The 13,061-nt window shown below is 40.4% G+C and overlaps 4 protein-coding genes and 1 pseudogene across 6 annotated transcripts; 2 read left to right on the top strand and 3 right to left on the bottom strand.

Moving 5' to 3' along the window:
* Positions 1-1,008: 1,008 nt before the first annotated feature.
* On the bottom strand, positions 1,009-3,098 carry LOC104818437 (5'-3' exoribonuclease 3-like). Its single transcript, XM_010548033.1, has 6 exons — positions 2,781-3,098; positions 2,525-2,682; positions 2,234-2,338; positions 2,035-2,110; positions 1,620-1,687; positions 1,009-1,523 (listed from the first exon to the last, which is right to left on the bottom strand). Exons 2-6 carry the CDS (start codon positions 2,644-2,646, stop codon positions 1,319-1,321), a joined length of 576 nt encoding a protein of 191 aa, XP_010546335.1. The 5' UTR covers positions 2,647-2,682; positions 2,781-3,098; the 3' UTR covers positions 1,009-1,318.
* A 262-nt stretch (positions 3,099-3,360) lies between these two features.
* Positions 3,361-4,623, bottom strand: LOC104818435. Its single transcript, XM_010548032.2, has 3 exons — positions 4,329-4,623; positions 4,007-4,127; positions 3,361-3,868 (listed from the first exon to the last, which is right to left on the bottom strand). Exons 1-3 carry the CDS (start codon positions 4,536-4,538, stop codon positions 3,687-3,689), a joined length of 513 nt encoding a protein of 170 aa, XP_010546334.1. The 5' UTR covers positions 4,539-4,623; the 3' UTR covers positions 3,361-3,686.
* An 85-nt stretch (positions 4,624-4,708) lies between these two features.
* Positions 4,709-5,854, top strand: LOC104818436 (40S ribosomal protein S28-1). Of its 2 annotated transcripts, none has more exons than XR_772680.2 (2): positions 4,709-4,806; positions 5,437-5,821. XR_772680.2 is itself a non-coding variant. In XM_019203056.1 (2 exons), the coding sequence occupies exon 2, from the start codon at positions 5,438-5,440 to the stop codon at positions 5,630-5,632; it is 195 nt and encodes a 64-aa protein (XP_019058601.1). In that variant the 5' UTR covers positions 4,749-4,806; positions 5,416-5,437; the 3' UTR covers positions 5,633-5,854. The 2 variants fall into 2 exon arrangements, 1 of the variants encoding a protein (XP_019058601.1); XM_019203056.1 differs by having other exon boundaries at positions 4,749-4,806; positions 5,416-5,854.
* A 541-nt stretch (positions 5,855-6,395) lies between these two features.
* On the top strand, positions 6,396-8,810 carry LOC104818433. Of its 2 annotated transcripts, none has more exons than XM_010548031.2 (7): positions 6,396-6,523; positions 7,377-7,496; positions 7,624-7,686; positions 7,765-7,812; positions 7,904-7,957; positions 8,357-8,414; positions 8,507-8,810. In XM_010548031.2, the coding sequence occupies exons 2-7, from the start codon at positions 7,407-7,409 to the stop codon at positions 8,521-8,523; spliced, it is 330 nt and encodes a 109-aa protein (XP_010546333.1). In that variant the 5' UTR covers positions 6,396-6,523; positions 7,377-7,406; the 3' UTR covers positions 8,524-8,810. The 2 variants fall into 2 exon arrangements, with proteins under 2 accessions (XP_010546333.1, XP_019058615.1); XM_019203070.1 differs by lacking the exon at positions 6,396-6,523 and adding an exon at positions 6,945-7,290.
* A 1,864-nt stretch (positions 8,811-10,674) lies between these two features.
* Positions 10,675-12,410, bottom strand: LOC104818432 (annotated as a pseudogene).
* Positions 12,411-13,061: the final 651 nt, after the last annotated feature.

The following is a 13,061-nucleotide window of genomic DNA, read 5'->3' as shown; positions in this document are numbered from 1 at the left end:
TTATGATATCATGAGACAAAGAGGATCATCGTTAGAACTATCTCTGGCTTTACGGTTAGATCACATCTAACTCTTTCCGATACAGGTAATCATAATGTCTTGCTAGAGACCGTTTATGATTTGTAAAGCGAGATTGGATCTCGTGTTTACTACCGTATTCGGAGGAGCCTAAAGGGAACTCTTGGTCAGCCTCGGACCAAGATACTGAAAAATTCGAACTTCGCGTTTTCTCTCCTTTTTCTTGTTGGGAAGCAGGTGGGGAACCTATCACTCGACCTAATCCCAACCCTTAGCCATACGAGAGGCTAGGGAACTCTGTAGAACTCTCTCTCAAGTTCAAGAGAGTGTTCTTGATCCATACACAAGAGATTTGATCTTTTCAAGCTCTAGCAAGCTAGTCTCGACAAAATAATCTTTTATTTCAGGTATTTATCTGGAATCGTTCGAATTACCGGAGTTCTACCGTCGTCAATAATCGCCGTTCCCAACAGTTTTATGCTTACCTCTTCTTTCCATCTCTTTTAGATCACTGTATACCAAGAACACATTTAATTTTTCGCAAGTACTTAAAAATATTCTTAATGACCATCCAATGTGGCTTTCGTGGATATTGTAGTTGATGCATAGGGAGTTCCGACCATCTGGTCTTGCTCAACTTGTTTATGTGGAAATTGAGAGACTCTTGTCAAGTCTCATCGGCAAAATTCTTTTTTTGGAACTCTCCATTCGGACCCGTTTTAGAATGGTGTCGATATACATACTCTTAACTCAAACCTATAAACCTTGGAGACATCCCAACAACTTACCGTTTTAAGGCAATTTTGGTAACTGATTTCAATTAACTGTAATTTTGAATAGACTGTTCTGTGCTTCCCCATATCCTCGTCACTTGTCACTCAAAACAGTACATTCCATCTGGTGTTATGCAAATACTTGGTACATTTCTCTATCTTTTTACAACATGAAATACATGTCTATTCATCCTCTCTGGTCCCACCAAAAGGCAGATTAGTTCATCGGTAAACTGAAAGAAAACTTATTCAATGTCCCAAATCTCACTACAAAGGCCTCGATGATACAGATACCACGAAATAAGCTATCGAGTTTCACCAAAATCTCCTAGGACGTCTAAAGGAATTGATTAGTGACCAAAATTTTCTCGAACATAAACTATGGTACAAATAACAACTACCAGAAAGGCATGACATTAGTTCAGAATCCTGTGTCTATTCTTTTTCTTTGCGAAGAATTATCGTTCGTTTGCTTGATCTTTGGTTCTGCTTTACCTTTCTGCCTTTTCTGTTGCTTTTTACCATTCTTATGCGGTCAGTCGTAGACACGGAAACGGTAGGACCCTTTTCCAGTCTCCACCATTCTGGAAAACGGAAGTCGGGCGTAACGCTGACGGGTTCGTTTCTGAGTTGACATCGGTATGGTTGGGTCTTGGCTGTATACTACGTCGCACGAGTTTGAGTGCTGCTTCCCTGAGTTGAACCCCGGAAATGGATCCGGGAGGGTTATTCCTGCAACAAAATGTGAAGTCGGAGAGATTAAAAAACGGTCACTTTAAATGAAAGCCCTCAAAGATTCTCGGAATCAAAATCTTTAACAAACTTTACCTTTTGCTTCGTACGACATCTTCGTGCCACGTGGCGGATTTAGATACCAAATCCGATGCATTCACCATCTGCAAGTAAATGGATTCAACACACTGATATTAATGAGTAACGAGACAAATCACCTTCACAGGACAGTTTTTGGTTCTAGTATGCTTGTATTATCATACACTCGCTACCCAACATATTCACATCATACTCAAGAATCTGGAATTGGTAGCAATGTGGACCCGAACTCAAAATGTTAACTACTAACACAAGCCGAAAAAGGCATCATAGTTATTTAGAATCTATTTTGCTCCCACTACTCTGGATGATAAAAAGATGGATGCATAAGCCTATCACAAAGCAACAAAAAGAACATATAACAAATGGCCCTCTTAATAAAATCAGTATTGGCAAAGTTAAGGGGCTCTACCTTTTCTGGGAACACCACTCCTGCTGGTGGGCGAGCAACGTGTTTGTGCTGGTCTGGAAGTTTGTATGTAGTACAACTGATGAAGAGTATAACCAAATGTAAGATTCCAAAAGCATATGCTCCAAGTCCACTCGAATGCAAAAATTAAAGCAAATTATAATTTCCACTATAATCCAAGATGTTCTATCGAAAAGCTTACATGACTTCATTGGCTAAAATATCCTTCATTCCCTTGATTGGGGAGCTGAAACTTGGCGACTGGCTTTCTCCAGAACATAGAGCTAAGTAACCATTCAGCCCGTCACTGCATTTATTCATCCCTAATTAGATCAGGAAAAACTCCCTAATATCTTCAACATCTTTTGTTTGCATTTGCTTAATTTTCAGGAATAACTGAGGAGCAATATGAAGCTCTAGATATGGAAAATCAAGTCAGCACAACACAGTTAACATATTTGTATTATATTATTCTCAAAATTCACACGCACACCTTAACTCAGGGTCAATCTTTTCCGTGATCTTACGCCGTCTTCTGCCTGCCAATGTTTTGCATCTGTTTTCCAGAGTACGTATCACCTCAGCCAGGGGATGAGATGCAGACATAAAGATCATGTCACAAATAAATCTGTTTCTCCTAATTTCTTCCTTCTGAAAAGACAATCGAAAGAAAACAAACTTCCATTGTGATTTTACAGAATAAAACTCCATAACGGAAGAAGCAATGCAGAAAAATGGATGCAACATACCGTCGATGTGTGCTCCAATTGTGCAATTGCATCAAGAAGACGATGCTCCTCAATAAAAGGCAACTTTGCAATACCCTTTTATAGTACAAAACAAATAGAACGCCATACAATATAACTACAGATAAGCTTGGTTGTAAAAAGCGCGAGGCGCACTGAAGCGGTAAAGGGTCTTAAAATCCGAGGCGTGAGGCGCGAGGCGAGGCGCGCGCCTCTCGTGCGAGAGGCGCATTATTAAATAATAGAATGCATAGTTAACAATAGAATTGTTATTTAATTATTTGAACCAACTATATGTTAATTCAACGTAATTAATTTATATTTATTATAATTAAATTATAATCTAAAATTTTGACTAATATGAATAAAAATTAAAATAATTTTAGGGTGATATATAAATATTATTTGTTTTGATAAAGAAATTAATAATTTATTTATAAAAATAAAATAATTTTCAATTATGGTTTTAACATATATATAAATTTAGTTCTGTATTATTATTAATTTTAATTTATAATTGATAATAAAATAATTAATTTTATTTAAAATCTTATATATAAATTAATTAAAAAATTGATATAATCTCACCTCGTGAGATGTCTGGCTAGACCTATTTTTTATTCACACACCCACGTGCCTATCATCCATCTCTCTCTCCCACTCACCCACTTTCCCTCGCTTCTGCTCTCTTCGTCTTCTACCTAAACCTAGTTTTTTACATTAACCGCCTTACTACCAGAGGCGCACGCCTCCGCCTCCGGCCGATGCACGCCGGAGGCGCGCCTCTGGCCGCCTCCTGCAAATCGCATCGCCTAGGGTTCAGGATGCAATTTTGGGTTCGCATCTGCGCATCCACCGCCTAGGCGCGCCCCAGGCGCGCTTTTTCGAACTAAGGACCGCACTTGTATCCTAACAATAATATGGATAGAATTGACATATGTACCTCAACAGGTCTGCAGCCTCTTCAAGATTTGGATTGGTAGCAGTATGTGCTCTTTTTTCACCGCTTTGCAACGGTGGCTTGCCATCTATATCGCTTCTGACTCTTTCATGGATTCCAACTAGCTGAGGTTTGGCCTCCATAACAGCACCTATATCCAATAATCAGTTGAAACCAACACCCTCTCAGATGAAAAAAGCCGTGGAAAATGATCAGCTCCTCACGATCCAATGACATCAAAAGATGGAAACTTTCTATTAGATGCGTTCAAAGTTGTGGGTACCCTTACCTTTAGGTATATCCTTCTTCTTCTTCTTGCGGCCAAGACGCTTTGCATGTTCCGCGTCTCTTGCTGAAGCCTCTTCATCAGCATCCGTACAATTGTTTAGAAAGGCCGGTGGTCCTGATACCTGCAAAATCCACGGAAAGAATCCGATCTATTTCCAGGTTCTCTTATACAGAACGATCTTCCTATCCCAAACCCTGATTCATCTCCGGATGACACTAATCCACCAACAAATTTCAACAACGCCGAGCATATATCACATCCCACAAGCTTCCTTTCTCGAATTTCGGTCAAATCGGAGAGAGAGAAGAGCGAGGAGACTGACCTGAGAGAAAACATCGTCAGCGGAAGGAAGGGACGAATCTCCGGCGGGGAGGGTCGCGGAAGCAGCGAAGACCGAAGACGATCCGTACCTCCGGACGGCGGAGGGATCGTCGCCGTAATCTTCGTCGGAGTTCTCATAGTCCTCCACAGTTCTCTCTTCTGCTTCTTCTTCTTCCGCAGAGGAATAGCCTTGAATCAGCGTCAAGCTCATCGCTGATTGCTCCTCCTACTCGGCTGCGCACAGGTTCAGCTCTGTGGGAAACAACCTCTAGCGTATAGCACTGAAAAAACGAAGCCCATGGGCTTTAAATAAATCCTATTTGTAAGGCCCATATAAATGCCCATGTAAGATCCATGTTTGGGCCATTGAGACTATATATAACTAGCTGGAAAATCCGCAAAGTCTAGCTAGGGTTTTCCTGTTATTTCAGGGTTGCCAACGCTCGCAGTGCTCTCGCCGTCTCCGTCATCGTTCACAGGTTGGCTCGCTGTTCTATCTCTAACATTGCAGCTAAATCAAGTGGTTTTTCCTGTTTTCATCCTCCTCTGCTTGTTCCATCTGGATCTTGTTGCTTCGTTCTCGGCTTTAATATCGTGGTTTGAGTTATGAATTCGCTGTTCACGCTCTGAATTTTGTCTACTATCCGGAGAGTTTCCTTTTTCAGCAGTTAGGGAGTTTTAGAAATCGAATTTCCTATCTGTTTCAGAAAATTGCGATGTGTTGAAGTGGATTTGTTTTCTATTCCCAGATTATAGGATGACACTTACAGTGAATTTGGCTTAGGTTGCAGTACTCGATTTGCTTTTGGTTCCTTAGTTCGATTCGTTTCATCTAGTGGACTGGCTCGCAAACTGTACTATGGCATATTTTGTATAAGTTCACGATTTCCATAGTGTTTGATCTCATTTTTCTTGTTGTAGCTTAGTGTGACCGCAAGCTCTGATTCTTGTATTTTACATTAAACACCTCCAAATTTAGTTCTGTTAGTAGGGTTTCGTGGTTATGTTTGAGCAGTGAGTTACTTTATTCCTTGAATCTTAGATTCCTTGGGCACAACAACATGAATATCCTGTTGAATTGAATGTAGCTTTGTTTCATGTACACATAGGATGGATTCTCAGATCAAGCACGCAGTGGTGGTGAAGGTGATGGGAAGGACTGGATCACGTGGTCAGGTCACTCAGGTCAGAGTGAAGTTCACTGACTCTGACCGTTACATCATGAGGAACGTGAAAGGACCCGTCAGAGAGGGCGATGTCCTGACTCTCCTCGAGTCCGAGAGAGAAGCCAGGAGACTCCGCTGATGTTTCGTCTCTCGGCCCTTTTACACACGTCGGACTGCCATGTCGCGGGCGAGTTTTGTCTCGGTATCTACTGTGTTGCTTTGTCGACTAGATTTTTCAGACATGTTCTTGAAGGATGAATCTTATTACTTGGTGTGCCTACTCTACTGCCTTCTGATATACAAAAGGCCCATTTGGTCGTAGAAATTAGTCATGGGTGCACAAGTATCTGATTTTCAAATATTCGATCTGATCTATTCGTAGGGTGACCAAAAGCCAACTATTTGTGAGTTCTGGAGATGAATTGGGACTCGGTGATATTAAATAATCGATATTTGGATTTTGAGTTCAGATATATCTGAATCACAGATTGGTAATTATTAATTATAGGGTAATCTTTTTTGTTCATAACAGAATAGTAAAACGAATTACATTGAACTGAATTAGTTATAAAAGTTACATATTTATGATTTTTTTAAATTGAAATTAAATAAAAATAATAAAAAATTTGATGGATAAGTATTTTGTAAATTTAAATTGAAATTAAATTGATATAAAAACTAAATGGTTATAGATTCTGCCGTTTAAATTCGAAGATAAAATATTCTAAACTTTCGGATATGGGGAAAGATGTGGAGACCCCACACCATGGGTAACCACTGACGCATCATATAATTGCCAACGGTAATGTTTTCTCGACGGATCTAATCACGTGCCGTTAAAAGGGTTCACCCTCAGTTTTACTATATAATTACGACTCTGCCCCTCCCGCCGCGTTCTTCTTTGTAATCGGATCCCATCAATCACCATCGTCATCTTCTCCCCCACATCCATTTCACGATCCGTCTTCCTTCTCTGTCACCACCCTAACCCACGTCGCTTGCAGAAACGCGCATATTCCTCTTCCTCCTGGTACGTAGATCCTCGATCTTCTCATCCTTCGCTTCCTCCTCATTGTTTTCGTTTCGTTCTTCGTGCCTCTCGGATCCCGTTGATCTCTGATTCCGATTCTTGATTTGAATCGATTTTGTTGCACTGTGAACACTTGTAATCTGGTTTCTGATTTGATTTCATTTTATCTGGTTTCGATTGCGATGGTTCCTTATCGGTCTCAATGTTATCTGTTTCGCCGTATGTTCTGTGGATTCGTGCCTTTGTTGAGTCGGATTCTAGGGTTTCGATGTGAAATCTTGGAAACATTTTATTTCTATGAGGATCTGCGTCATCTGACGCTCCGTCTTTCATCCCGTTCCTGGCAAAATCCTGAAGTTGATTGAATTTCTTTTGAACCTGGAAACCGGTCATCAGATTGGAGAATGAATTAATGCTTCTTCTCGCGCATGTTGTTCTTATCCTCGAAAATGCAGCTGATTCCGACGTTGTCTTATGCTATTTGTCTTAATCGGCCTCCACTGAAGCTTGATTTAGTTTCAGCACTCTTTATCTATGATAAGTAACTCCTCCTTATCGGTGCTCTTGGTCAGAGATATCTTGTTCTCAACGTTAGTCAGCTTGTGATTTGACTGACTACTGTGTATGAGATCTGGTGTTATAATTGTTTATGGGATGGTGGGACTTGTATGAAACCGGGATCCTAGTGATCAGGGCAGTATGCAGGTGCCAGTGGGTTAGGAGTATTGTTTGTCCAAGTTCAAACACCTTTGCTGATCTATCATGCTGTTAGTTGATCAAACCTCGAGTTGTTTTCATTGCCTGTCCTCTGTTGATACTAAGTATTTCAGTAATACATAACATGTGTGTGCAGAATTTGGATTGAGCCGCGCAGGACATCATAATGTCTGGCACAGAGGAACACAAAGAACAGAAAGTGGAAGGAAATGCCACCGGTGAGGCTGAGAAATCCATGCCACCGTCTCAGGAGCAGGTTGTCCATGACCCATTTCTTTCACCATTTTGTTTTAATTCTCAAACTTCATATGAAGCCAGATTTTCACTATTTTTTCCCCATGGAAGCTTTATTATGAGAGAAATATTTTTAATGCTTTATATAGGAAGCAACTATAAACCCAAAGTATGGAGGAATCAAGCCAAAGAGGCCACCGCTGATTTCCAAGGTAGCTAATTGCTCTTAGGATCTAAAGAGTGTTGAATGTCATACAGGATTGATTAATCTTTTTGAGCCTTCTTATCAGGACCATGAGCGAGCTTACTTTGATTCTGCTGATTGGGCTCTTGGAAAGGTTTTTATCATTCTTTGCTCTCTCAAATTTTCTGAGCTTTTCGTTATCAGATGAAATGTCTAATGCACTATGGTGTTTAATTGCTTAACAGCAAGGTGGTGCGAAGCCGAAAGGACCCCTTGAAGCTCTTCGCCCAAAGTTACAGGTACGGGCTTGAACATTCTGTGGTGAATGGCTCTGGTCGAAGTTGATCTTTTCCTGTTTTCGGTTGAAGATAGTATCTATTCTGCAGAGGGAAGCATTGGTCATATGTTGGGACTTGGGATCCCTATATATGCACCATAATTGTTTAATTGATGGAAGGATGATTTAGGAGGGATAGGAATTGATGTTTCAGAGGAAAGGCTTGGAGAGTAGGGAAGCATGCTGATCGTGCTACATTGAAAAAAGAACAATGTAAAAAAAGGAATCCACTTTTCACGAACATTGCTGAGCATTTATATGGGCTTTATCGATGTACTACTACTATCTATTATAAGCCATATGGTTTGTTCGATTTTCAATTTCGGTATGTAAAAGAAACTCTCCTCGCCCCTTTTCGCAGCCCACACAGCAACAAACACGCTACCGGAAATCCCCATGTGCTCCCTCTGAGGGCGAAGGTAAAACATATTCCTCCTCCTTTGTCATCATCTTCATCACTCTTTATGTGTTTATAGAGAAAGGAGAATGACCCAATTTTCTCGCAATGCAGATGGAGGAGCTGCTTAAGCGTTTTAGATCGGGGGAGGTTCGTTCAGTTCAGGGAACATCTCTGTAAGATCTTCTGTTATAATGTCGAAAAATAACACTCTGGTAATTTGAATGTTATGGCCATTCCTTCTATTGAGTGAGTGGCTCCATTTACACACATTGCTTCTATTCAATCAGAATTCAGGTTTGGACTCAGAAGTAGGGCAAGTTTGTTGGAAAAAGGGTTTCGGTTTAAAGTCGGTTTGGACTAAACCGAAACACGGTTGAACTTTTGAGCTAATCCACAGAGAAATCGGTTTAGATAATGTGAATTCATGTATTATATGAATCAGCTCAATAATCACCTCAACCAATAATTTATTATGCATGACTTTCCCTGTTAATTTTATAAATTTCAGTAAAATTATTTCTAAGAATATTTTTGTAAAAAAATAAATTCTTTTTAATCTATAATTTCTAAGCTAGCTGTTGTTTTTAACATCTTGGTGAAATAGGTATTAATTATTTTTTCTTTCGTTTTAAGTTTTAAATATTGAGAATTTAGTTTTAAGGTCATTTTATATTTTTCACTAATATTTTTTAAAATTTTGTACTAGAAAAATAGATTTTAGAAGATTATAAACAAAAGGAAATTTTCATTTTTCAACTATTAATTGTTGACTAAACCTTGTAATTCCAACTCATAAGTATAAGATTATATATATAATATATGCTATTTGCCGGCATAATCAATCGTAAGTTGAAAATATTGAATAGTTTTTAGTGGTATATCGATGACTTGTATTTTGTTTTTTATAAATAAAAAATCCGCAGCGACAACATCTAAGAAGACTCTCGGACAAATAAACAAGTTTAGATAGTTACGTAGTGCGTCCATGGGCATGCCAATTCAATATGACAGAGGTTTTATGTAAGTTTTTTTTTTTTGATAATTCGGAAGTTCACCGGGTTTTTGGTCCGACTACATCTCCCAGAGGATCGGAGAAATCTAGATGAATGTCCCTCTCCACGCTTGGATTTGAACCAGGATGAAAGTATGATTTACATGTTCTCTCACCACTAAACCACCAAACTTGGGTGGTTTTATGTAAGTTTGCAAGTAATTTAATAGTTTTTTGTTTTACAAATTTCATTTTTCATATAGTATCTTATAAATATAGTTTATATACAAAATATTAAAAATGGCAATTTAACAATTGCTCATTAGCTCGGTTCACCATGGAAATATGAATCTACGTTTGAAAAATAAAATACGTCATTTACCCTTCTTTATATTTTACGAAGCCACTCGGCCACTTGGAACAAGGAACAAAGCCCGTGACAAACACAAACAAATCTAAAGAAATTTAGATTTTTAGGTGGGATTCAAATCGAATTTTCGACCGATCCGAAAATCAGATTTAACTTTTATATTAAAAAAATGAATGCAAAAAAAAATTGTAAAAGATGCACACAACCAAGGAATCAAATGGATCAGTCCGATCCGGTTCTAAACCTAAATTTTATAGGACCGAACTTGGTTCTATAGATCCAAAAAATTCGGGTCGATACGGACCCAAATCCGAAACTCGGACGGAATGCGAGTTCGGGCGAACCCGTTTAAGACCCCTATTCAATTATATATTTTTCTCATCCACGCATATTTGCTTTCATACTTTAATGTAAAAACACAAATGCATGCATGTGGTGTAATGTAACTGCAAATACGCAAAATCTGATCCTCGGATCAATTGGTTTTTGTGGGGCATTTCTGAAACGTTTCTAAACTTTCGGGGTCATAATGAAAATCTTTTGGACTTGGAAAATAAGAAAGTTTCGGGCTTTTCAGTCGAGAGGTTTCACCACCTATCGGGCTTTTCGTCCCAGTCTTCAAGAGTTTCACCGATTGCAAAATTCATCACATCATGAAAAAGGCTGTACACATATACATACACACACATATATATATATATATATGCGTATATTGTTTATCATAATTTGTCAAATACATAAAAAAAATGGCCAAAAAATCGATTCAGGCATCTCACAATAAAAGAACAGAAATAGATGAGCAAAGGCTCTGTCTGGCATTTGGTGTTGGTAATATTATAATATATATCATGTGCTCGTAATGAGGATACAGACAGAATGCATCATCCTTACAAAAGCATCGATCATAACTCGGAGCTATGACTGAAACTGGCCATGGTTTAACAACAAGCAATCGAGACACAGAAAGGAGCTGATTCAAAGAATCGAAATGCTATTAGGAATGGCTTCTCAGTTTCAGATCATACAACACTAAAAAGCCCATCCAAGAATCAAATTGATAAACAAAATCTTGACATTTCACGCTCACTACTTACAAAGAAATCCCATCAGTTAATCCACAGATGTTCTACATTATCTGCGCATCAAAGCACCAAACTTTACCTACAAAACATAGAGAAACACTCACTTTGAAGCCAGAAGGATGTCGGGGTTCTCCCCCCTGGTAGGAGTGTTGGCATTTGACGAGCCATTAGCAGCTGATTCGGCCGCAACTGCATCGGCCTTGGCAGCAGCTCGTGAGATCTTGTCAAGGTTAACCAGACTCCGGGTCGCCAGGATTGACTGCGGGTTCAAGTCGTGAGAGGCTCTTGCGTATAGAGATCTCACTGTATTGGAGGCTGCGTCTTTGACGTCTTGGGAACTCCAAGGACTGAGCAAGCAGTGACCCAGAATGCGTAGACTAGGTTGAAGAAGCTCCCATGGAAGCGGAATTCTCACTCCTCCAACCTCAGAGCTCAGGTCCTCTCCGTTCTCTCTAATGGCTAATCTACCAAACTCAACAATGTGTCTGTTACTGCTATGGAAGGAGGAATCAGCGATGCCGTTCGTTAGAGCTAGGGTTTGGGGTTCATCACCGTCGATTTTTTCCTTGCAATGGCAGGCCTGGCCAGCCCAACTGGCAGCAAGCCTACAGAACTCGATCTTAGACCAAGCCGGCATCTCCGAGATCACCTTGAAGTAGCATTGTAGTGCCACACCGACGATACCCGCACGCTTGGTTGACTTGATGGCCATCTGCTGCTCGAGCGGCGGAGACAAGAGACCGACGGATGCGGCAGTAATGGACCCGCGCGAGTTGTCTGCGCCGCCGCGCGGAGTGTGGTAGAGAGACGGCTCAGAGAGATCCGGGATTTGCACGAGGATGGGCTTCCCGGCGCGCGCTTTGGCCTCGGCGGCGTAGACGGCGAGAAGTACGGCCTCGAAGCCGGCGAGGGAAGGAAGAGCCGACGAATCGGAGGAGTGGATGCGAGAGAGGTAGACTCCGGCAAGCAACGGGAGGAACGAGAGGACGACGAGGCGAAGCGGCGGATCGGAGGGGAGGGAGGTTTTCATATAGCCACTGACAGAGCGGGTCGGATCCTGAGCCGGAGGTCGGATTGCTGATAACGGAGGAGATCAACGAGTACGCCGCCGGAGACGAGAGGAGAGAAACCGCCGGCTGATCGGAATCCGCCAGGGAGGAGATCGGAGTTCCATCTCCGTCTTCCGTATCCACCACCACCGAGAGGAGGGAGGACAGAGAGAGAATGTGAGAGCGCTGCTTGGAGACAGACTCCCACCACGAATGCATCAGATCGCGGTCGCCGGCGGAGGTGGCGGCGGAAGTAGCGGCGGACAGGAAGCGGTGGGGAGTTGATGAAGAGGTGGAGAACGACGGAGAAGGAGAGTCGCCGGAAGTTTTGACGGAGAAGTCCATGGAAATGACTCTGAATCGCGACAGAGGAAGTTTTGGGCTAGATTCTCGGGGCGACAGAAAAACAGGAGATGAAGCCTGTGTCCATAATAGGGTCAGCTGACAAGCTTTGTTTCTTATGGGGCAAATGTGAAAATCTCTGGAAGATATGGGGTGATTTCATGCGTTTGTTTAACTTTATTGGGTTCACTCCTTATTGGGCTTTATGGCCCAAAAACTTTACCTGTACCCAATTGTTTTTGGTGAATATAGTTATAAAAATAATTTAAATGATATAATTGAGTTATAAAGCCACATGGTGAAACACAAGTTCCGTTGAATTAAAAAGAACAATATTCCGGAATTTAGAATTGCTTAATAACATATATTCGCATATATAAATAGTAAAAGGGATGATTGATGTGCTACAATTTAATGGATTTCCCAACCAGAAAAATATTCCTTTATAAGTGGAGAATATTTTAGGAGTTTGGAGTTGAAATCTAAAAAACATTTATAATATCTTTTGTCATTTTAATGTTCTAGCATATACTTTTAAAATATTAATATACCTGATATTGGTATGTAATATCCAAGATTGGCATATATATATATATATATGTATATCTACTGCAGTTGAATATTTTTATAATTTTATGATAAAAAGATTTAGATGAAATAGAGAATTTTGTTGCCAAAAAAAATTAAAAAGAAAATCGTTTAATGGAAAAATAAAATAAATGTAGTCAAAAGAATTTCAAACCAGGGAAGACGGAAGGGCCAAGTCGGCATCCACGATCAGGAATCCACACGAAACGCTTGACACGTGTGCAAAACGACAACATTTTCGGCC

This window comes from Tarenaya hassleriana, unplaced genomic scaffold (genome assembly GCF_000463585.1).
Source record: "Tarenaya hassleriana unplaced genomic scaffold, ASM46358v1 Cleome29, whole genome shotgun sequence".
In the NCBI taxonomy this organism is placed as follows: domain Eukaryota; kingdom Viridiplantae; phylum Streptophyta; class Magnoliopsida; order Brassicales; family Cleomaceae; genus Tarenaya; species Tarenaya hassleriana.
Note: the sequence above shows the minus strand (reverse complement) of the source record. Positions and strands in the feature narration are given on the sequence as shown.

Excerpts from the sequence above, each read along its gene's own strand:
- LOC104818437 (XM_010548033.1), bottom strand. The coding sequence starts at position 2,646 with ATGATCTTTATGTCTGCATCTCATCCCCTGGCTGAGGTGATACGTACT. Across the intron at positions 2,111-2,233 it reads ATTTTAGCCAATGAAGTCAT|TTGTACTACATACAAACTTC; the intron begins GTAAGCTTTTCG and ends ACTCTTCATCAG. Across the intron at positions 1,688-2,034 it reads GAGTGGTGTTCCCAGAAAAG|ATGGTGAATGCATCGGATTT; the intron begins GTAGAGCCCCTT and ends ATTTACTTGCAG.
- LOC104818433 (XM_010548031.2), top strand. The coding sequence starts at position 7,407 with ATGTCTGGCACAGAGGAACACAAAGAACAGAAAGTGGAAGGAAATGCC. Across the intron at positions 7,813-7,903 it reads CTGATTGGGCTCTTGGAAAG|CAAGGTGGTGCGAAGCCGAA; the intron begins GTTTTTATCATT and ends ATTGCTTAACAG. Across the intron at positions 7,958-8,356 it reads CTCTTCGCCCAAAGTTACAG|CCCACACAGCAACAAACACG; the intron begins GTACGGGCTTGA and ends CCCTTTTCGCAG.
- LOC104818436 (XM_019203056.1), top strand. The coding sequence starts at position 5,438 with ATGGATTCTCAGATCAAGCACGCAGTGGTGGTGAAGGTGATGGGAAGG.
- LOC104818435 (XM_010548032.2), bottom strand. The coding sequence starts at position 4,538 with ATGAGCTTGACGCTGATTCAAGGCTATTCCTCTGCGGAAGAAGAAGAA. Across the intron at positions 4,128-4,328 it reads CTGACGATGTTTTCTCTCAG|GTATCAGGACCACCGGCCTT; the intron begins GTCAGTCTCCTC and ends TGGATTTTGCAG. Across the intron at positions 3,869-4,006 it reads GAAGAAGGATATACCTAAAG|GTGCTGTTATGGAGGCCAAA; the intron begins GTAAGGGTACCC and ends TATTGGATATAG.